At 36.5% G+C, this 23431-nt stretch overlaps 1 protein-coding gene across 2 annotated transcripts in view; it reads right to left on the reverse strand.

The window, feature by feature from the left end:
* PSME4 (proteasome activator subunit 4) overlaps positions 1-23431 on the reverse strand; it is a 100198-nt gene that overhangs the window by 20146 nt on the left and 56621 nt on the right. For both annotated transcript variants that reach the window (XM_043603382.1, XM_043603381.1), the window contains 19 exons: positions 18927-18982; positions 17845-17901; positions 17587-17642; positions 17395-17493; positions 15360-15422; positions 15117-15212; positions 14014-14145; positions 11762-11971; positions 10533-10669; positions 9782-9835; positions 8678-8807; positions 7698-7779; positions 6354-6507; positions 5744-5813; positions 4610-4735; positions 3903-4055; positions 2066-2170; positions 1175-1266; positions 280-411 (listed from right to left, as the gene is read on the reverse strand). In XM_043603382.1, the coding sequence (XP_043459317.1) occupies positions 280-411; positions 1175-1266; positions 2066-2170; positions 3903-4055; positions 4610-4735; positions 5744-5813; positions 6354-6507; positions 7698-7779; positions 8678-8807; positions 9782-9835; positions 10533-10669; positions 11762-11971; positions 14014-14145; positions 15117-15212; positions 15360-15422; positions 17395-17493; positions 17587-17642; positions 17845-17901; positions 18927-18982 (2004 nt within the window). The remainder of the gene's footprint in view (positions 1-279; positions 412-1174; positions 1267-2065; positions 2171-3902; positions 4056-4609; positions 4736-5743; positions 5814-6353; positions 6508-7697; positions 7780-8677; positions 8808-9781; positions 9836-10532; positions 10670-11761; positions 11972-14013; positions 14146-15116; positions 15213-15359; positions 15423-17394; positions 17494-17586; positions 17643-17844; positions 17902-18926; positions 18983-23431) is intronic.

Raw genomic sequence — 23431 nt, forward strand, 5'->3', positions numbered from 1 at the left:
CAAAATAAATATTTGAATGATGACTCCTGTGAGAGAGTCTCTCGTGCTGTGCCTAGAATTTGGAGGCACTGAGAACCAGTCAAATGCTCACCTCTGGCTTATGAGCTCACTGCTGTCCTGTTTTACATGATCTGTCTAGTGTCCCAAACACAATATATAACACAACTTGAAGAGTACCATGGAATTCAATATAACATAACCAGTACTATGAGACACTAAAATTTAATTTAAAAAAAGAACTCAAGAAGTATACCATACCACAGAGAAAATAATACCTACCTCCCTATTCTTTCCCTAACATTTTTGTAAACCTGGGTGAGTTTGGGTTCCAAGTACTTCAGTAGTCTGTGCAATAGCTCCGGCACTCTCCACTCTTGCTGGGCAAGGCCACCTTGCAGCACATAGAGTCGACTAGAATTAAAGCACAGGACAGTTGTGTTAGAGCCTGTCCCTGCCTTTCCATATGACAGTATAGATTAATGGAGTCTAGACTCTACTTCAAATTATTTCATTTTCCTACCTAATAAATAATAAAATGGACAATTCAAAACAGCACCTTTATGAAGATTTTATTACTTTTACGGCATCATTTTCTCTGTATTCTCATTTCCTCTCCACTACTACATAATCAAAAGAAATACTGACTTGAGAATATGAATTGATTTCTAAGCATCAGAATATTCCCCATTAAATAGTAATAGCAACAAATTGTTATTCTTGTTAACAAGATTACCTAGATTTCCTTCTCTAGTCTACTAATTTTTTCCAGCTCCTTATATCCCACACCAAGAATACTTTTCCTTGAAAGGATTACTCTGTTCTTTCCTAATAAGAAAGAGTGAAAAAGGAGAGGATGTGATGAAGAAGTTAGTGTTGTCATGGCATAAAAAAGCGGCCCCAAAAGAAAAGATCTGACAGCGGAGATGGCTGAATCTAAATTTTGTCTGAGTTGCTCAGGTTGCCTCCATTTCTACTTCTTCCCAGCTGGAGAAATAACTCTACTTAGTGTCATAAATTGTACTGAACTGGATCATTCATCTCTCACAAGAAAACAGTTACATCATCTAGCCTTTAGGAGTATAGACAGTTCACTTCCATTTACACATCAAGAGCAAAGCTGTTATCTTTTGTTGCAAAATCTTTTGTTAACCTTGCAAGTTTTCTTTTTATTTACCATGCATCTACAAAGGATCCTCCTTCACCACTCAATGGTGATTCCAACAGTAGCTCAAAGAGCCAATGAAGTTTCCGGGGATCTCTGCTTTCCTGTGTTGAAAACATAAAAGAACAATAAAAAGAGGGGTCCTACAATTTTCTATATATACCAGATCCTGTTAGTTTAAAAAATTTTCTTTTTAAGTTTATTTATTTGAGAGAGAGAGAGAGAGATAGAGCGAGCATGTACATGAGCAGGGAAAGGGCAGAAAGAGAGAATCCCAAGCAGGCCCTATACTGTCAGCACGGAGTCTGACTCAGGGTTCAAACCCACGAACTGTGAGATCATGACCTAAGCTGAAACCAGTAGGTGGACGCTTAACCAATGAGCCTCCCAGGCGCCCCTGGATCCTGTTATTTTAGCAGTATTATAAATAAATACAAGTATGAGGGGAGAAAAATCAAACTAAAACTCATAGGTTAGTCAAATCCAAATATAGCTCATGTTAGAAAGACTAATAGTAAGAAAACTGTTCTTAGCTAAATGGATTGTCTTTAAATCGAAGTTTAAAAGCTAGGGACATATTTAGTGTGGAAAGTAACATCTATATAACCTTGTATCATCTGGCTTTTACTATATGTAAGTCACATTTCCAGATATATGATACAATTTGCCATTTAATCTAAGAATGCATTACCATGACAAAGAAGATGTAATTAATAATCACTTAAGAATTATCACTCAAGGTTTATGTGAAAGGCTAAACAGCCATCTTTAATTATGTTAGATGACAAAAACGTGAAGAAAAATTTCAAGACTCAGGAGATATAATGAGATTTCACAGGTTTTAAGAAAGGGCATGAAATAGTTTGAATAGATCAGTTAGACACAAAAAGAAGCAGCACTTACACAGGATGTCGCTATACAAGTTCCCCAGTCATTGTACGTTTCTACTGTAATGTTGGACAGTGCTGTTCTAAGCAGAGGGCAAAGAAGCTCCCAAAGCTTCTCCACCTACTCAAAACGAAATACATGGAGAAAAATTAATGACATACTCAGAACATTTCTTTTCAACCATCTTTCCCTACCTAGAAATACACACAGGTACATGATCTGATACTTATTTAAATTATTTCTTAGAACACCCACATAATCCAGGAAAAGTAACTTCACCATGTTATCATCATAAATACCCATGTATAAAAGTGAACTATTCAGAAAAGAGGAGACACCTTTTATGGTTCCTTACAATATCTCATACTTCCTTTTAAAAAAAAAGCTTCCTTTTAAAAATCTTGAGTAACATAGTACACTGGACTGAAACAAAACCTCTTTTTTCTAAGTTTTGTATACTTATCGAGGTCACTTGATTAAGTCCTAATATGAGAAGCAACGACTTTTTAACACAATTCAGTATTAGCCTGAAGTATAATCTTCAAGTTCCAAGTTTTAGATTACTATAAAAAGCCTTTTAAAAGTGCTCTTATACAGAGACTGCAAATACATGTGTATAGATGCTTCTCACAGGTTACTGAGAATACAAATCACCTTGAGATCTTGATAAAATGCAGATTCTGATTCATTAGACCAAGGTGAGACCTGAGATCCTACTTTTCTAACAAGCTCCAGAGTGATGCCCATGTTGCAGGTCCAGGGACTGTACTTTAGTCAAAAGGACCTACATAGGACAAATGGGGAGGGAGGGATTGGGATAAAATTTCCAGTGGTAGCATCAGGCGTTGAGGTGGCGGTGGGAGGGCGGGGAAAGCTGTACCATGAACAACTAATAAAGAAAGGAGATGTGCTCTGGAAAAGAGGTAACTACAAAATGACAGAGACAGGATGACAAGGATATGTATGACATGTTTAAATAAAACTGTTTCATGATATGTGAACAAGAAAAAGGCAATATTAGAAATTCCAAAAAGTATGCGTAATTAAGTCTGCCAAAACCAGCAGCTGCGTCTCTTCCTTGAGGAAATGGTGGCCTGCCTTGTATTTTCGCATTCTGGATATTTTCAATCTAGCCCATCTTGCTAAGAAACTAACCTTAGGGTAGGTGTGTAAAACTAAATCTATCAATTAAAAAGAGGGATACTTAAAAAAAGGATGTCAGACTCAGACTGTAAGACTAAACGAGTGATGCAGATGAGCAAGAAGGCTAAGAGAAAGGATTTTTAAAAAAATGTTTATTTATTACTCTTGAGAGAGAGGAAGTATGTGTGTGCGAATATGCACTCGCAAGCCGGGGAGAGGCAGAGAGAGAAGGAGAGAATCTGAAGCAGACTCCACGCTCTCAGTGCAGAGCCCAATGTGGGCCTGGATCCAACAACCCTGGGATCATGACCTGAGCTGAAATCATGTTGGACACTTAACTGACTGAGCTGCCCAGGAGCCCCTAAGAGAAAGGATTTAATGAGAAGCTACAGAACGCCTCATGAGGGGAGAAGCTCATGCCCGGCACACATGAGGCAATGCAATAATGTAAGACCAGTATCAGGATCTTCCCATTTTTCAAGAGTAATTGAAATCTTTTTTTAGGGTTCTTCTCCTAGTGATGGCAAATAATTCAAATTCCAAAAGATAATGAATGTTGCCTTTACACCACTAGTTTGTGATCTATACTCAAAAGCAATATGGAATTTGAACACTTCATATTTTCAGTATTAATACTTACTGTGTTGGGAACTACTACATAAGTGGGTATTATAGCTTTAACACGGAATGTGCTGCACGAATACATCACCTTTTCAAATGTCCAATGCTTAGAACCTCTGATTAAACCAGCTATAATTTCTGCAACACATCGCTGGGTGCTTTCATGTGAATCTGCAACCAAACGTTCTAAATGGGGCTTCAGAATTGGCAGAAACGCATCATCAAAATTTCTGAATATGCCCTATAAAAACAACAACAAAAAGTTCTTCAGTGTTCAAATGACTCCATTATAATGATAATATGCTTGTGTTTATTTACATTACTACTGTGGTTATAAAACCCCAAGTGTTCTTCCCTTTAGAAATGCTTTAACAATCGCTTCTCAGCCTTTTGGCTAAGATCAAGTGTAGAAATGCTTTACCAATGTCTATAAATTAAAATAAAAACTGTTACTTTACATATCGCATTAAAATATAATGAATGAAATCAAAATTACTAGCCTTTCTGACCTTAAAAGTATCACACACCTCAAAAAACTCAAATGAACATCAAATGCATATAGTCTTGTGGGTTTCTCCTTAGGCTGCTAATTACAAATATTAGAGATAAATATTAAAGGCTTTTCTTAAAAACTCCTAGACTTTAAGCTAAGATCAATATGACTGGGGTAACTTCCAGAGCCATTTTAGATGAAGACGGCAGATGGCCAAACTCAATTGGGACTTTAAAACTTATGAACCAACAAACTGATAGTCACTAAGCTTTATGAAGAAGGATATTAAATAACACATTTACCTTAAAGAGGCAAAAACGGCGAGGATTAAACTTATCTTTTCCTTTTCTGTCTTCTAAAGATAGAAAAGTAATTAACTGTTCAACAAATTTAGGATCAGAAAAATGATCAAATATAATCTGTTCAGCCTATAAAGTTAAAAAAAAACACAAAACAACATTCAGGGTGTAAGATCTATTTAAAAACAGGATTCTGAAACATCAAAATTCAATTGTAAAGTTTTAATTATCAACAGTAGGCTGTTATTTTTGTTGTAAAGAGTTTTTACTTCTCATAGAGGCTTTCTACAACCAAAATAATATCATCAGCTAGAAATGCTAAATCCGTAATAGTTTACTTTTCCTTCAGACCTTCAAGTTTGAATTCCATAATCAGGCTGCTTGAGAAATGAAGACAGAGCTATTGTGCCTTCTGGTGTATAATTTAGGAAAACCCCCCAAACTATAAACCAGACCCCAACAAATTATTTCCATTATTTATAAAACATCACAAGTTAAAAGGTAAACTTTGTTGAATTATAAGATAAAAGCTAGGGGCACCTGCCTGGCTCAGTCAGTAAAGCCTGGGACTCTTGATCTCAGGATCATGAGTTCAAACCCCACATTAAACACAGTGCTTACTTTAAAAAAAAAAAAAAAAAAAAAGCTACATCATTAACTTACTTGAGAAACACATTAACTTACAAGTCTTTAACCAACTTTCAAAATGGTGGAGAAATAAGCTTTATGAAAACAAAGGGGTTTCAACTTAAATCTGCAAACATCTAATTACTGAGTATCCAGCATTTATATGCAATAAAAAATTAAAAGCCAAACAAATAAACAAAAACCCACCTAAAAACCAGGCATTATCTTTGCCCTCAAGAAGCTTCTTACCACACAGAACTGATACAAGCAATATGCAGATAACTATATAAAGCAGTACCCAGGTAAAGTGGGGTAGTGACATGAGAGTAACCTTAAATACAAAGACTTTTGCCAATAGGCCCTAACAGAATGGGGAGTACATGTTTACCAGTGTTTACCTAGTGATATCCTGAAATACACTGAACTCAGTTTGAAAACAAATCAGAAGCCCAAAGTAAGATTCATGTGAACTGGGTAAGTGTTTACACACAGTGAAAATGGAATGCTCACCTCTGTCAAATCTTCCCTGCTTCTGCCCAGCTTAGGCTGCTCTTCCACACCAGCATAAACAACCATATTCCTACACAGTAAGAGTTGATTTTGTAATACATATAGAAAAAATAGTAGAGCTTCATAGAGAGCATTAGAAGGCACTTTTAATGAACTCTAAATCAGATGCTAAGTTTGGCGGTATAAGTACATCGCTAACAATCTTGGCCTTAAAAATCTATCTGGTCACTGTGTGACATTAAGTCCTTGGAGTCGACAGTAAGAATAAGTATTTCTCTGGGCTGGTTCAGGCATATGTAATAGTGATTGGTAAGAATATAATTTAGAGCAGCTATTAACAACTCCTTAGATGCATAAGGGTGGGACTAAGAAGGCTAAGGGTTTCAGTGGAAAGATAAAGAAAAAGGCAGGACTGAGGCATACATAGCATTAGTAGGAACAAAAGAAAAAGAAGAAGGAAGAAGAAAAAAGAAAGAGATTGTGTGTTTTTGGTGGCATGTACCTCTACCTGCTTTAAGTGCCTCTGAATCTCTCCAAACATCCAAAATGATAAAACAAATTATATCCTAGACAAGCTGTTTAACGATGTACATGGCAAGCTGCCACTTACTGCGGCCAGGTGTAGTATCCCCAGTGAGTTTTTTCCACAAAGCAGCTTGACTCCCATTCTTTTTTGGTTCTCGGTATACTTTTGCTATCATAATGCAACCAATGATTATCAGGCCTATCACCAGCAAGAATTTGGGTAGGTTTAGAATATCCACCTTGAGGAAGAGACAATTACATCTGATAAACTTAAAAATAAAATAAAATGAATAAAAATGCATGCAATAATGATTCTCAACTTTTAATCAATAGTACTAGTGTGACTCTGTCTTCATAACAAGATTATCAAACTTCGCTCAAGGCAAGACCACATATATAGGAGGCATTACCCATTAATGGGATAATTATGGGGGGGGGTAGAGGATTAAGTATGATACATACTTCAGCCCTTTTACCAAAATTTAAAGGATTAATTTTGTTAAAACCTTTTAGATTTGAATTATTTTCATGCTTAAAGAGCTCAAAGAATCCCCATATATTCTTCACCCAGATGCCCCAAATTGTAACATTTTACCCTGTGTAGTTTGACATTCTTTCTATACATGCACATTTTTTGGAAGCATTAAATATTCATTTACTATGGGACCTACAAACGTGTGTCAAATGAGGATAAAACAAGGTTAGTAGTAGGGAGTGTAATGGAAGTCTTTCCCACATTTAGTAAACACCACTTTACAGTGTTCCCCCAAAAAGATGGTGGTGCATAAATACACTCCCCTCCCAAAGATGGGGTGGGAGAGGACTAAAGACAGCTGTCTGAATGTCACAGAAGCTCTCAGGGATAGAAAAAAATGTGGTAGCCAGAGGAGTAGAAATGACATCTTTCTTTCCAAAACCAAGTTAATTCATTATTTTTTCTGCGCACCATTCTCATTAGATTACTATTCAGAAAATCTGATAATATAGTAAGGAATAAAGAAAAAAATTAACCTTGCCTCTAATCCTACCACCCACAGAGAAACACTTAACATAGTGATACATTAATGATAATGGTATTTGGTAATTAATGTTATTTTAAGTCTGTGAAACACAGTTTGATAAATAACTAGTATATTGCTTGGTTGGTTAGATAAATAAGTAGATAACATGTTTGTGGACAGTATGCAAAAGGTACATGTTATTATGAAGATATAGAGTCCATCTATTTTTTTAAGGTGTATTTATTTCTTTTTGTAGTAATCTTTACACCCAAGGTGGGGTTCGAACTCATAACCCCAAGATCAAGAGTCGCATGTTCTTCCTACTGAGGCAGCCAGGTGCCCGAGAATCCATCTATTTTTTTTTTAAAGCTTATTTATTTATTTTGAGAGAGAGAGACAGCATATTAATTACATTTGGTAGTACTTACCCATTTCATAAGGATTGATGGTCAGCTTTTTGTGGGTTCTTTTGAGCTGCTTAAGAATACCAGCCACAGCTGAGATTGCCATCTAGAAAAGAAACAGGTAAGGTACATGTATCAACATTTTAAAATCTCTTGAATAGTTTGCTGCCTGTCTTGATCAAAGCAGAGGATGGATTCTGCTTTTTTCAAAAGCAGGTAAATGCCTCATCTGTTGACATCTGGCAGCACAGCCATGTGAGTGCTAAATGTGAGTGGGAATGAGTCACTGAACGTTCTTACTTTCACCTGTGCTAGTCTGCCTAGGAAACTTCCATACTTTCTTTGTTAAACCAATATCTGCTCATACTTCAAATCTTAGCCTAGACATTTCTTCTTGAAGGTCTTTCTCTAATGCACCTGGCTGGGTCAGCCCCATTATATACTCCACCTCTAATACTTTGTGAATAAAACCAAAAAGTTGTATCCTCAGGTATCTTTCCCTTCCTGTAAGACTTCATACCTGTCATTAATTTTTCAAAATCAGTATTTCTCATGAATCTATAAATTTGTTCCCTACTATATCCCCAGTGTTGAAATGCACATTGCCTGAACATGTCCTCATATATTTGTTGGATAAAAAATTATCATCCCCGGGGCGCCTGTGTGGCTCAGTCGGTTGAATGTCCAACTTTGGCTCAGGTCATGATCTCACGGTTCGTGAGTTCGAGCCCTGCGTCAGGCTCTGTGCTGACAGCTCAGAGCCTGGAGCCTGCTTCTGATTCTGTGTCTCCCTCTCTCTCTGTCTCTCTCCCCCTCATGCTCTCTTTCTCTCAAAAATAAATAAACGTTAAAAAAAATTTTTTTTTTACATAATTATCGTCCCTGAACCAACAATGATAAATTTCAAATCAATACACTTCAAGGCAAAGTGTCTTGGGAAGACTTTAAGAGCTTCAGGTGAGGTAAAAATTCTCAAACCCAAGACTACAGTTACAATAGAGTACCTTTCGGACTACAATCGCATCATGGTTGAGATTCTCAACAAAAAAACGTATGGCACGAAGAGGTAACACTCGGTCATCTCTCAAGAGTAGAGACAGAAGCCCAATGCCTATATGTTCAAATTTCCAAGGCCTAAAAAGAAGAGAGAAAAAAAAAAATCACAAAACATATCACTCCATGGGGCGCCTGGGTGGCGCAGTCGGTTAAGTGTCCGACATCAGCCAGGTCACGATCTCGCGGTCCGTGAGTTCGAGCCCCGCGTCAGGCTCTGGGCTGATGGCTCAGAGCCTGGAGCCTGCTTCTGATTCTGTGTCTCCCTCTCTCTCTGCCCCTCCCCCGTTCATGCTCTGTCTCTCTCGGTCCCAAAAATAAATAAACGTTGAAAAAAAAAAAAACAAAAACACATATCACTCCTAAAACCATTTTTAAACTGTATTTGAAACATTGCAATTTTAAGTATCCTAAGAATTAAAATAAGTATAGTGATGAACACCACTCCTATCACTAGCCCCAAAGTTCACCTGTTACTTTTCTTTCAATTCATGAATCAGACTGTAATTTTTTCTGACACAGTCATTCACTGCTTTCAGGGAAGAAACCTCCTACAGTATTTAAGGTAAAAGTTTTGAGAACTTTAAAAAAAAAAAAAAAAAGAAGAAGAAATTTTGTAGGCACCTAGGTGGCTCAGTGCATCTGACCCCTGATTTTGGCTCAATCATGATCTCACTGGTTCATGAGTTCAAGCCTGGCACTGGGTTCTGTGCTGACAGCTCAGAGCCTGCTTGGGATTCTGTCTTCCTCTCTCTGCCCCTGCCCCCCTCACAAGCGCGTGCTCATTCTAAAATAAATAAACATTAAAAAAAAAAAAACTGGCGGGTGCCTGGGTGGCTCAGTCGGTTAAGCGTCCAACTTCGGCTCAGGTCATGATCTCATGGTTTCGTGGGTTCGAGCCCTGCATCGAGCTCTGTGCTGACAGCTCGGAGCCTGCAGCCTGCTTTAGATTCTGTGTCTCCCTCTCTGTCTGCTCCTTCCTGCCTTTGCGCACTCTGTCTCTCTCTCTCTCTCTCTCAAAATTAAACATTAAAAAAAAAAAATTTTGCACTTACAGATTTCTTTGCTCCACACCATCTAATAAAGTGTTTACCAAATTTTCATAGTTCCTTAAAAAAAATAAAAAAAAATTCAGGTGAAGTATTGTTTTAATAAAGCACTAAGACAATCATCAAATAATGTAACATAAATTCAAATTCTAGCCAAATTCACCATTCTCTTACATGCTATCACCAGACTATAAAAGGCGTGGTGAGACTCAAGCCAGAATGAAAGCAGATGGGTGAAGAGAGATGGTGGGAAAAGACCACGAACAGCAGAGAGAAAACAACACAAAGCTCTAGGTACAACTGTTCCCAACAGATATTCAAAAGTAAACCTGTGAGTAGTAATCAATGTTAGAAGTGGTCTACCTATATGGTACTCTAGGTATACACAAGGTAGGCTATAATAATTTATTCTTACATAGGCATGTTAGAAAAAAATTAATATGCATAACCATAAGGCAAAGACAAAAATCAAGCTAGAAAGGCTCCTGCTTGAATGCTATCACTGAAGCACTGAACTGCTTGGGTTCCAGAAATCTAAAACCAGTCTTTTGAGATAATTTTAAGATGGTGTTTTCCACTTCTATAGCTAAAAGTAACACAGGGACCTTCACAATAATTATTTCCTAACAGTTTGTATTTTTTTAGAATCAATGTGTAAATTTCATGAGGTATTCATGGTGCATCTATATTTCAGAAATACTTAAAACCAGCTGTCTTTAATGCCATCTATCTGGATAAAATAGGCATTCATAATTACCTCAGGGCATCAGCATTCTTTTCTTGTTGGCGTTTAAGTCCTTCTTTAATTTCTTCTGAACTAAGCATTATCTGGTTGGAAGAGGGGTTTTTTGATTGTTGAAGTAATTCTGCTATTTCAACACAGGACTTCGGGATCTTACAAAAAAGAAAAGCGAGGGGGAAAAGTGAGGTACTGATACATGCTACAACATGGACAAATCTTGACAACGTTATGCTCAGAGAGAGAAGCCAGATACGAAAGGCCACCTATCGTATGATTCCATTTCCATATAAATGATCTCCAGGGACTCCATATTAGTGATCTCCAGGGACTAGGAATGCTGGGGGAAGAGCAGTGACTGCTCCTGGGTACAGGGTTTCTTTCTGAGTGATGACAGTGTTCTGAAATGAGAGTAGTGATGGTTGCAGAGCCCTGAGAATATACTATTGTGAATATACAGTATGCTATTGTGTTAAGTTAAAACGGTGTATTTTTTGTTATGTAAATTATGTATTAAAAAAAAAAAAAACCCAAAACTTTTTTTAAAGAAAGCATAAGCTGGGGAGCCTAGCTGGCTTAACCAGTAGAGCACACAACTCTTGATCTCAGTGTTTTGAGTTTGAGCCCACGCTGGGTGCAGAGATTACTTAAAAAAATAAAATCTTAAAAAAAACACAAACACATAATCTAATGACAGCTGCAAATAACAAGACTATGTTTTACAGAAAAGGAATATGTTTAGAGCAGTGGTTTTCAAACCAAAGGATGGATGTCAAACACAATTACTTTAGAGAAGAAGGCAATTCATCTGCACTCACACCACTTTTATCCACCCTCAGTTATGATGGGTGTATACATATGCACCTGCTATATCTCTCCATATGAGCACCACTGAAATTGATAGCCTTCCTCATGTGTCAAATCATCCAATTTTAATATTCATCACTATAAATGATGAACCCTCTGATCAAACTTATGTGACTTTGACTATTAAGAGTGACCTTCTAAAATATAATCAACTCTGAAAAAACGAGCCCATGCATATACAAAGAATAATGGTAAATGCAACAGTGTAATAACCTTTTGTTGCCTCTTGGAAGAAAAACCTCCTACCTGTCTCCTGGCCAGGCTCCAAATTCACACTCCACCCTGCTACCTACCATAATGATTACTGAGTACAAAAAGGAAACAGAAAGCAAATGTTAATTTCCACTAAAATCTGAATTAAAAAAATGGTTTTTGCTTACTGAGAAGTCCAAGCCAATTGTTTCATATTGCCGATGAATCTTTTCTGCAAGATCATCAAATAGTCTCACTATTGATGGTTTTTCCAGGGACATCGCTTTGCTAAGCCCAGAAGAAACAATTGCTGGCCACGTCTGTACAATACAGTCCCAATCATGAAGGTTTGCCAAACATACACCACTGTGATTTCCAAGGAGACAATACAAGGCACCCTGCAGGAAAAAATAATTAATATGGGAAGTAAGAGCACCGTTTAGCTGTAGCCAATTCACCTATGAGTTGTTTTTAAATTTACTACTATTTAAGTGTCTGATACTGGTTGGTAAAATAGGTTCACACACTTAACATGTTACTTTTAGAAACCTGAACTTGACCTTTAATTCGCATTCAGTAATATTTTCCCTAAATCATCTACTAGAGGATTAGCTCAAAGAATAGCTATTAGTAAGATAACACAGAAATGTAAAGCTGTTGTTTTTAAAGATAGAGCTTCCATTCCAATTCTCTTCTACTACAATTATATCACGGAGACCATAAAATATGCCACTCTTAGCATTTTAGGGCATGTCTGGAATAATTTCTAAAATCTGGTTGTGATGTATTTTAAGTATATAAAAACTAGGTTACTTTATTATACTGTGTACTTTTTACTCATAGACGCTGAGTTAATCAGAATGATTCTGATGACACGGGGTACCCTTTTCAAAGATACCCCATTTTCATGAAAAGAGCTATTATCTTATTTTCTGAACATTCATCCTAACGCCATTCTGATCTGGCTTATTACCTACCACGTACTCTACTCCTCTTTACAGGTTCTCATAGGTCACTGGTAATTTGGTTTTACTGACCTAATAGACATTTTTCACTTTTGGTCTTAACTTGATCTACCTGATTTTGTCCCTTTAAGCTGCTCCCAACATGGTGGACAATGTACCACTCTACAAGTTAGACATTCCACAGTACTCCTGAATGCTACATCTACATCAGAGGTCAGCAAACTTTTTCTCTAAAGGGTTAACAGTAAATAGTTGGCCATATGGTCTCTGTCACAACTATGCCATTGTAGTGTGAAAGCAGCCACAGACATGACATGACTGTGTTCCAATGCAACTTTACTTATCAAAGCAACCAACTGAGCCCAAGCTATGGTTTGTTGACTGGTATTATAAGCCAACATCAAGGAACACGTAAAGTTGTAATCTTAACTCCCTCCGGAAAGCAAATGATCTGCTGAGTCTCTCTTCTCTCAGGGAAAGATCTCCCCGTGGCTTCTGTAACCTCTCGCTTCTTAGTATCTTTCGGATCTTTCCCTCCTTGGTTACCTCTTCTTCTTGGGGTTCTAATGGAGTTTTCTCAATACTTGTTACCCTGGTCCTCTTCTCTTCTCACTCTCCTCGTTGGCTCTCTTACCCGTGCCCAAAGGTTTCACTGTCATCAACACATGCTGAAATGGTGTGTTGTGGAGAAATGAGGTCTGCCTGCCTATTTGATAATGACTCTTAGTTTACAGGAAACACTTCAAATATAACTTGTTCAAACAAATTCATCATCTAGTCTTCCTGTTCTCTCTCTGATGACCCAATAACCAGCTGTACAATTTAGAACCTGTGTAATTATGATACCTCCTTTCAGTTCACTACCTTCATATTCAACCACCAAGTCTTATCAATTCTCTCTCCTAAATCATGTTCAATCAACCTACTTCTTACAGTATAAGCAATCATTATATTTTATCTATACTCTATTGTACTCCTGTGGGATATACTATTTTCCTTATCTTATGTCGTTCCCTTCCCCCTCTGCTCCAATCATACGAGCTTTGACTCAGTTACTCAAACTCACTATGTTTCTTCTGGTCTCAGGCCTTCCAACACGCTGGTCTCATTACCCTACACCTTTTGGTCTTTCACCTGCCTCTCCTACAGGCCAGCCAGGCTATTTACCACTGGTGCTCAACTCAAATAGCAGCCTGCATTTTCTCCACCGTAACAACAATCATAACATAGGTAGGTCAACTATTAGGGAGAAAAAACAACTGTATGTTTAAAGGTGAAGGGTATGGATGTCTTCAATTTACTTTGACATAAAAAAAAAAGGATGGATATAGAGACAGATATGTGATAAGGCAAACACAGCAAAATGTTAAATACAGAATCTGAGTGGTGGACATATGGATGTTTACTGTATAATTCTTTCAACTTTCTGTATATCTGAAAATTTTCAGGATAAAGTAAAACAGAAAACCTTATACCTTGAATTGCTGTTGTGTGACATCTTGTCTATCGGGCCGTAAGAACTCCAAAACCAAGGGAATGATATCTCTGCAACAGAAGTTATATGCGCCCAAGGCAGCAAAAAACGTTTGCTGAGCCTTATTTCTGACCTGAAGAAAGTACAGAGGATGTTTATTAAATGGTAGACAAACTAGAAAATGTTTCTAAATGAATTATCAAAAATAACTTAAATATTGGTGTAGTAACAGAAAAATACATCCAAGCACATACCTTAGCAAAAACAAGTAAAGGACTATCTTTTTACTAAAAGGAATGCATATTACCACCAACCACATCCATGGTTTAGGTTACACAGGTTCAGATATTTTTGATAAAGGAGAGACTGAATAGAGCTGATATGTGCTTATTCCTTAACATAATCAGCAGACTAGTCAACTTTCTCTTCTGACTTACTTTTGATGAGAAGAGTTAAGATTTTCTCTCCTGTCTACACAGAGAAACATAAAGACTTTCTTGAACCCAAACAGAAGATTCAGTATAAGTTTATAACCCACAAACCAAATAGTAACAAATAATGACTATAGTAAAAGTGACACAATGTACATATTTCAAACTCTTTTAAACATTACTTGAGGTACAATCTTTGAGTTAGAGACTAGTTTCCTAATTTACATTATTTTATAAAGACAGAGTAATTAGCTGTTCATGAATTTTGGTTTTTCCAGTTGTCTCTGCTTAGAGATAATCTCTTGGTCCTATGCTACCTGAAAGGATGGACCCCATAATTCAGATGGCAGCAGGTTGCTGAAACCCAAGCATAACACCTAGGAGGAATTATACCACCTTCCCAGACTGGCCTTCATCATGTCATCTGATTAAGTGGGAGCAACATTACACAATCTACTAACTTTACATTTTTAAAGAAATTTGAGAAGCAATAACAAACCGTTAAGATCAACATTATTTTAAAAAGACTACTAAAATTAGCTTGAGAATATTTGCAATTTGAAAGGTGTTTTCTATGCCAATAAATTACTTAAACCTCCTTGGATTTGAAATGGGGATATTCAGATTGCCCTGTAATAAAATGGGAGGGGGAGGTCGAGTTGACTGGCTTTACCTGACTGTACGAACTTGTAGATAAACGAAGTAGATCTCTGATCATATCTTGATGTATCCTTTTATATTCACAACCCTCAACAGTCAGTGTTCGTAGCTATGAAAATTAAACAGTGTAAAATCAAACCCCAAAGTTTTTTACTAAAAAGTAAAAAGTTCATTTAACTATGAAGTAACACAAATAATGACATTCATCTGGAAAACTGTCATTTAAAAAAGTCGTCATGATTTTAAAGAGATTTACCTCATGCTGCAACATTACTCTGTCAATCAACAGTGCTCTGATATGTTGTTTTTTCCCATGGAGCTAGAAAACAAAGTAGAAGACACTTCAACATTGTCTGGAAGTTCCACACCAGTGGCTTCCCCTGAATCCTTTATAGAAAAATTAGTACAGTAAAGGTCCATGGTGGCTGGTGGGTAATAGAGGAATTTCATTTATTCTAAGTGATCAGGCTTATATTAAAAGATACTATTTCAGTTAATTTTATGGCTACTAGGAGAAATATTACCCCGCCCCCCGCCCCTTTTGAAGAAATATCCCCTTTAAATGGGTCATCCAACACTGTGTTTTTCTCTGGTAGTTTATTAACGGATCCATGCGTGGGAAAGGAACTAAGCTGGTCCTTATTCAGTCAAATACTGGAAAGTATAAAATCAGACTACTAAGAAAATTGCTTGACCCTGTTACATTTATACATAGCCTTTCCAGGTTAACTGTGTATGTTTACTACAGAAATTAGTATCTGTTATTTTTCTAAGAATTATCTTTTATGTTCTCCCCTACCACCCTACCTTCCACCTGCTCACTAACGGCAAATGGCTGGAACTCAAAGATTGCTCCCCTTTCATACCTTCTTCTCACTAGTCATTAAGTCCCCACAATTTCTTCTTTTTCAACGTCTTTTATTTATTTTGGGACAGAGAGAGACAGAGCATGAACGGGGGAGGGGCAGAGAGAGAGGGAGACACAGAATTGGAACAGGATCCAGGCTCCGAGCCATCAGCCCAGAGCCTGACGCGGGGCTCGAACTCACGGACCGCGAGATCGTGACCTGGCTGAAGTCGGACGCTCAACCAACTGCGCCACCCAGGCGCCCCAATTTCTTCTTTTTCAAAACACCTTATTTGCATCCCAATGCCACTGACTTGATTCAGGTTGTGTTCTTCCATCTGGACTGTTTATAATAGTTTAACTGCCCTCCCTGCTTACAGCCTCAATTTCCTATTGCTTATTTTTCACAGTGATGACAGAGCTCTTCAAAGTTCATTGAATTCATTTTAATTTTGATTGATCAAAGACTGGTCTTTCCAATATTCAAATCAGATCTACCTGAGAAATTTTAATGACTCCCCCAATGCTGAATATAAAACTGAAGCACTTTCTTGGGATGAAACTATAAACGACCTTGTTACCTCATGCCATTCTGTTCACTAGCCACTGTTCTCCAAAGCATGCCATGTTTGTTTGTCTCCCTGCCTTATTTTTTTATTTTTTTTATTTTTTAACATTATTTATTTTTGAGACAGAGAGAGACAGAGCATGAACGGGGGAGGGGCAGAGAGAGAGGGAGACACAGAATCCGAAACAGGCTCCAGGCTCTGAGCGGTCAGCACAGAGCCTGACGCGGGGCTTGAACTCACGGACGGGACCATGAGATCATGACTTGAGCCGAAGTCGGACGCTCAACGGACTGAGCCACCCAGGCGCCCCTCCCTGCCCTATTTTACATGCTATTCCTTCTAATAATGTACGTAGCGACCTCTGCCTAAGTAACACATTCCTACAACCTTTTTAGACTCAAATTCAATAAAAGTCTCCCACAGAAGAACACTGCTGTCAACATCAAAGGGCTGGCTTAAGTATTCTTTCTTCCAAATTCTCGAAAAGCTTGTACTGAGGTCTGGAGTGCAAAAATAACATAAGACATATTTTTCTGAGATCTCCATAAAGTGAGATGCTTTAAATTCATGCCTGTGGACAATTCCTCCTATCTTTTATTCCCTCAAGTTGTTACACAGCAGCCTGCCAAGTTATCACACTCCAAATACCCAATAAGAGTTCAGAGACTCATGGAAATTCACAGAAGAGTTTATATCAGGAAAACATTTTTCTACAATCCTTCTGATTATACCACAATACAATATTTGAAAATCTACTATTTTTACGCATAGGGAAACTTCATGTGTATGTTGAGCAATTGCTAGATCAAGCGGCTACATCAATATTATACACATTTAAAAAAATTAATTCAGAGTTTGTAGGTGAAAATACTGACCCGATTTTCCATTGATTTCTTTACTAGGTTAAAGCTTTTCCAACGAGAGTCAAATTCATGCTTGTGAGATCCTTGGAACTGCAAAAGGTCTCCAATAACCTGTGTCAAAGAATTTTAAATTTTACATTTACAAGTGATCGTGTCAAACCTAGTCACATTAATAATCATGCACCCACTAAAGGATAACTGTACCTTTATGATAAGAAACAAAGACTTGGTATCATCCTCTGAATTGTTAAGTATGTGGTCTATAATAAAAGAAGAAGGATTTTGTTTAAAATATTTGGAATTACTACAAGAATACTGATATATCAGTTAGGAATCTATTAGTTAAGAAAAAAAATACTACCTTATATTCTCTTTAGAATTTAAATAAAGTAAAAGCACATATGCTACAAAATGCCTAAATATTTATTAGTAAAAATAAGTTAAAAGCATACATGTACTTACTGAGAAGTTTCCTTATGACCCTAGCAATTGCTTCTCGGTGGTTCTCTCTGGATAGATCTATTTTTTAGAAAATGAGACAAGGCATTTTAGACACACCGAATGCTCCCCAGAATGCTGAAGCTTCTATCAAGTTTATGTCAAGAATAAATAATGTATCAAGGAAAAAAACCAAATGGGTCTGCCTTTTATCACAGTTGGATTAGTGTCTAGGCATGATCCAGAGTAACTTTTAAAACCTTCACATTTACAAAGACCTGCTTATAAAACTTTATTGGGCAGTAAAGGAGGAGGGAGAAAAAAACCACTTTGCCAATATTTCAAAGGCTCTAGACACTAAGTAGTGATCATAAATGTGTAGGATTCTCTAATTGGTTAGGGGTAACCCAAATCAAGCAAACAAAAATTACACCTTAGCAATTCATTCCACTGTTAATCCAGCAATAAGGAAATGTGCTAAATTTCTATTAATGTTAGATTCAGAACATTAAATTAACACGTTTTACATACTTATATGAAATTTAATTCACTATGACAGGAAGACACAAAGATCATTAGAATAAAGGTTGTACTATTCCTACATTCACATCAAATATAAAGTATCAGTTCTAAATCAATTCTCAACATAAATGCACATGACTAGATATGAAAAACTGCCTTTGCACACAGAAAGCATCCAAATATTGGGGAGCCTGGGTGGCTCAGTCAGTTAAGCATTCAACTCTTAACTTTGGTTCAGGTCATGATCTCATGGTTCACGGGATTGAGCCCTGCGTTGGGCTCTGTCCTGACAGCACGGAACCTGGTTGGGATTCTTTCTCCCTCTCTCTCTGGCCCTTCCCCACTCCCTCTCACAAATAAATAAGAAAGCATCCAAACGTTTATCTTTTATTGACTTTTCTTGTATAAATAAATTTCCAGTTTCTCTAGGAAAAGCAAAGACAGCTATTATAGCTAACTAATATTCATTTTATATGGAAAAGAGACTAGGAAAATTCTAACTACAAATTATTTCATGTTAATTATTATACAGTAACTGACCAAAATTCTCCCCATAAAACTTATTCAGACCAGAATTTACATACCGTATTCAAGTCCAGTATACAACTTTGTCTCTTCCAAGGACACCATACTTGGTACCCTGTATAAAAACAAGAGTGCTTGCATTTATTAATAATACCAATAAGAAGGATGAAAGGGAAAAGTGTCATTGCTAGAATGTTTAAATCAAAACAAAGATGATGCTTTTTTAATAAACACATTTCTCATCTTCAATACTTCAACTCTTTACTCTATCCTTCTGAAGATTAATGCTATCTGTTTCAGTAAGGACAATATTAATTCATCTTAAAGAAAATGTTAATTAAATTAATGACTTTATGGGGGAAAATTCACCACCCAAATAAACATAACAATATTTAATATTCAAGTGTAAAAGCTTAAGTCTGATGATACACATTTATACATTTATCCAAAGAAAAGTAGGCTTTATAATGGTATAATAAAGGTTAAAACTAGACACCAAAAACTCAAGTTTTACTAAAGAATATACAGCTGACAAGCTTCTTTAAATAATCATTACTCTTCCCCTTAAAACCACCCACACTGATCTCTCCTAACACCTGCAGTAAAATGCCACTACTTCTTTTGAAAAACGATCAGATATAAAAACACTGTGTTTCCTAAATAAAGACCTGCCACAAAGAATTATGTTACCAGAACCAGACCTAGCTACTTAAACTCATCAAACAATTAAAAGCCACTGTTAAGGTATGTAAGAACAGATTTTACTAGGGAATATAAATCTTTATATTTGAAATCTAAATTTTCTTCAATGAAAAATATTTTCAACATTTTATTTCAAAATACGCATCAATTCAATGACTTTTTATAAACAAAAAGATAATACTTTCTAAGAGGAAGAGCATAGGCACAAATGCCAAGGGAACATGGGGTAAGCATATCCAACACAAAGCTAATTAGTAATAAACAGAAATCTTATAGTGATTACTCCTCATTCATGAACTACACATCACTTATCATGAAGAAAAAACTAATCTTAAATCAACATACCCCTGTCTATATTGTATTTTTTAAACTTGAATTAAGCAAGTTATCTCTATCTTAATATTTGGTAGTTACGAATTCTGGGATTTGTCTAAGTGGGCAATAATATTAAGATTAATAAACTGCCAATTATTTTACTATGTCCCTCACTAGCAATACTGTTTGTGTTTCAAACCAAGCCTAATAAATCACGATTATATACTTTTTAAATTTGTCTTTTATTTTTTTAACGTTTATTTTTGAGAGAGGGGGAGAGAGTGCACACTAGTGCAAGTGGGGAAGCAGAGGGAGAGAATTTTCAGCAGGCTCCACACTGTCAGCGCAGAGCACAGTGTGGGGCTTGTACTCACGAACCATGAGATCGTGACCTGAACCAATATCAGGAGTCAGACGCTCAACCGAGTGAGCCACCCAGGCACCCCAGAATGGTTATATCTTATAACATAAAATACGAATTTGCTTTTCAGAGACTCAAGTTCAAATTCAGATTCATAAAATTTGTGTTTTCATCCTATAAAGCTTCAACCTTTGGCAACATTTTGCAAACTGGAACATTCTGTAAAATTGTGTATGATTAAATAATATATATGTATCCAAAATCCAGTCAGTTAAAACTAAAATCAGATTCCTTTACAATGAAGGAGTCCAACATCTCTACTGAAATTAGATTTCACCACCAAAGAGAAAAAGACTGTGCTCAGGCAACAAGCATAAAACATAAGACCATCCCCCACTCCCCCATCCTTCCTTTCCTGTTACAGCACAGGAAATGTTTGCCATAAGCAATCACATGAGAGCTGATGTCTCCTCACTGCTGCTATATAAACATCAGTAGCTTTGTAAAGTAAGAATGCTCTTGTACCTTACCTGTCTGTACCTAATACCAAATAATATTGAACCAAGCATGCATTTTAACTAGTCATAAAATTCTTCTTACAAATAACATAAAAAAGCAATAACCCTAACTATCAAACAAACAAACTAACAAACAAACACACAAAAAAAGACTATCAGTTGGGAATTTGCAATGTTTTGCTTGTATGCATTTCTGACTCTAGTAACGGCAGTATAATCACATTCAAAAACAAGTCTCATGTAAGAGCCCTGATGCTAACCTTTAAAATTCCTGTGTCATTCTGAACTGTTACCCTACTAGAAAATCTGAAGAAATATTATCACTGATTACAAGTGTTTTAAAATATCTCAACCTGTACGGAATTTTGAAATATTAAGAAGTACATTTAAATAAAATCAGCTTAGGCTTTTACTTTTGAAACCTGAATTAAAACACATCTTTCCTATCTTAAGTGTACAAAAGGCATCTGGTCAGACATGTATTTCAGCTTTATTTGTTCTGATCCATCACAAATTCCTTCTACCTTTCTTTACCTAAGATTCTGTTTTAATAGATCTCTTCTTCTCTAACAAATTAATTAAACTCTGATTGGATTGACAGGTTTTACACTAAATGTTTCTCAGAAGTGTAAATACATATTTATACAAAGTATTTCCTCTGGTCTTTAGAAGAATAATTACCTAAAAGAAATCTCTATCCACTACCCAAGTAATACTGTGATTGTATCTTTTTGTGGCCACACTAAGTATATATGTACTGCCCTGTACTTTGACACTGAAAACTGCTCTTGCCATTTTTAGTTACCTACACAATCTTAGAGGAGGAGCATATTTAAAGTGACAATAGCACTTACAGATGTGCATTCTGATTTAAAGCTATAGTAGCAATATGTATAATTTAAATCAAATACCATCACTACCCCAACCCACATGAAATTCATTCTTTTCTTCTTGGTGCATTTTACAAACAATCATAATGTGACCTCAAGAACCAAATAAAAGTCTGACAAAAATTCCAACACAACATATTATAAATAATACCATTTACACAACAATAATAAAGTTAAATCAGCTTCAAAGCACTAGACAGCACAAGGTCACCACCTCATTTATAAGAAAATGCGTTCAATATTTGTGCCACTAAAAAAGAAAAAAAAAAAAAAAAACCTAGAAATTTTCAACAGCCATGTTATTTGTACCACTAGATGGCAATCTTCTCCAGATCGGATTAGAGTAGAACTATGAAAACAATCACTGGTGGGAGAGAGGGTGGTGAAAAAGCAAGAAATGACTAATAAAAGAAAAACAAAATATACAATGCTTATCAGATATGCAAACGAAGGCTAGGTGAACTGTCATGAAACAAGTACAAACAATAATTTTTTTCTGTAGGTGAAAGAACAGCCTACTCTTCCCAACAATCCCCCCCATCATGAAAGCAAACATAAAAAGTATAAAAACCAAGCCACTAATACACAAAGATTTTTTTTTCCCTTTCAAGGTTACAAGTGTTTCACAAGAAACAATTGGCCCATTTCTGTGTTCTGTTGTCCATTTCAGTCCTAGGCATCAGTAATAGCTATGAACACAAATGAAAAGCTGGCTCTTACTCTACCATGGGAATTAAAGGTTGCTAGGTTTAAAATTAACTCTGAGCAAAAGAGCTATTTCCACGTCTGACACACAAGCTTTTAAAAATCAATGAAAACAGTCAGAAGGTGAAATAAGGAGAAAACAGGGTTACTCACCGTGGAGTAGTAACTGTTTCCTTTCCTGTGTGCAGCTCCCCCAGCAGAGCTGGGTAGTTTCCTGGAGGTGCCAAGAGAGGTTAGCTAGCCCTGCCCCTCATCGCAGAACAACACATCCTTTCACATATTAATGAAATGGTCTCAACTTAAATATGAAGTTTTCTTTGACTGAGAAGTTAGTAAAAGCTGAGATCCTAAGAATGGTTTAACTAAGAATGACTTAACAGATCTATCAGAGGAAAGGGGGCACAAAGTAAAGAAGAAATATCTCAGATGAAAAATGGTGACTCCTCTACCTTGAGTAACCCTGTTTTTATAGATGTTAGTTTTTTGCATCCTGTGATAGCTGGTTAGGCCTAAAAGATTATAAAGACTGGACTGCAAAAGGAGAAATTAATGACGATTTGAGGATTAAAGGCAAATGTCCAACATTCCTGTGTGACCCTGCAAAGATATAATCCAACTTCCACATCTATAAAGGTAGAACTAGGAGTATAAACTATACCACACATATTTCTATTAAGTCATTAACTAAAGGTTCCAACAGCAAAATAGAGAGGTTCCATTCGAAGATTAATTCAGCAACCTTGGTACCTAACAAAACTGCCCAAAATTCAAATTGCTCTAAAGAAATTTACCCTTCATTACTCTCAAGGGACCTTTTACCCATCCTTTGAAACAGTAAAATTTATAATAAATACAAGATATTTAGTAACCCTACACTGCCAAAGGCCAAAAAGTACGATGAAGATACCATTAGGTATATCATTTACTTTATACCTAGGACAATCAAGTCACCTAAGATTTTATGTTTTGTCAGTCTCTAATACAATGCACAGAAAACTGGTTTTCACATCTAGCAGCCATTTACTTGAACAATGGGATTCTAAGACTATGCCATATATTCTATCAGGAACTAA

The sequence above is a fragment of the Prionailurus bengalensis genome, chromosome A3, assembly GCF_016509475.1.
Source record: "Prionailurus bengalensis isolate Pbe53 chromosome A3, Fcat_Pben_1.1_paternal_pri, whole genome shotgun sequence".
In the NCBI taxonomy this organism is placed as follows: Eukaryota; Metazoa; Chordata; class Mammalia; order Carnivora; family Felidae; genus Prionailurus; species Prionailurus bengalensis.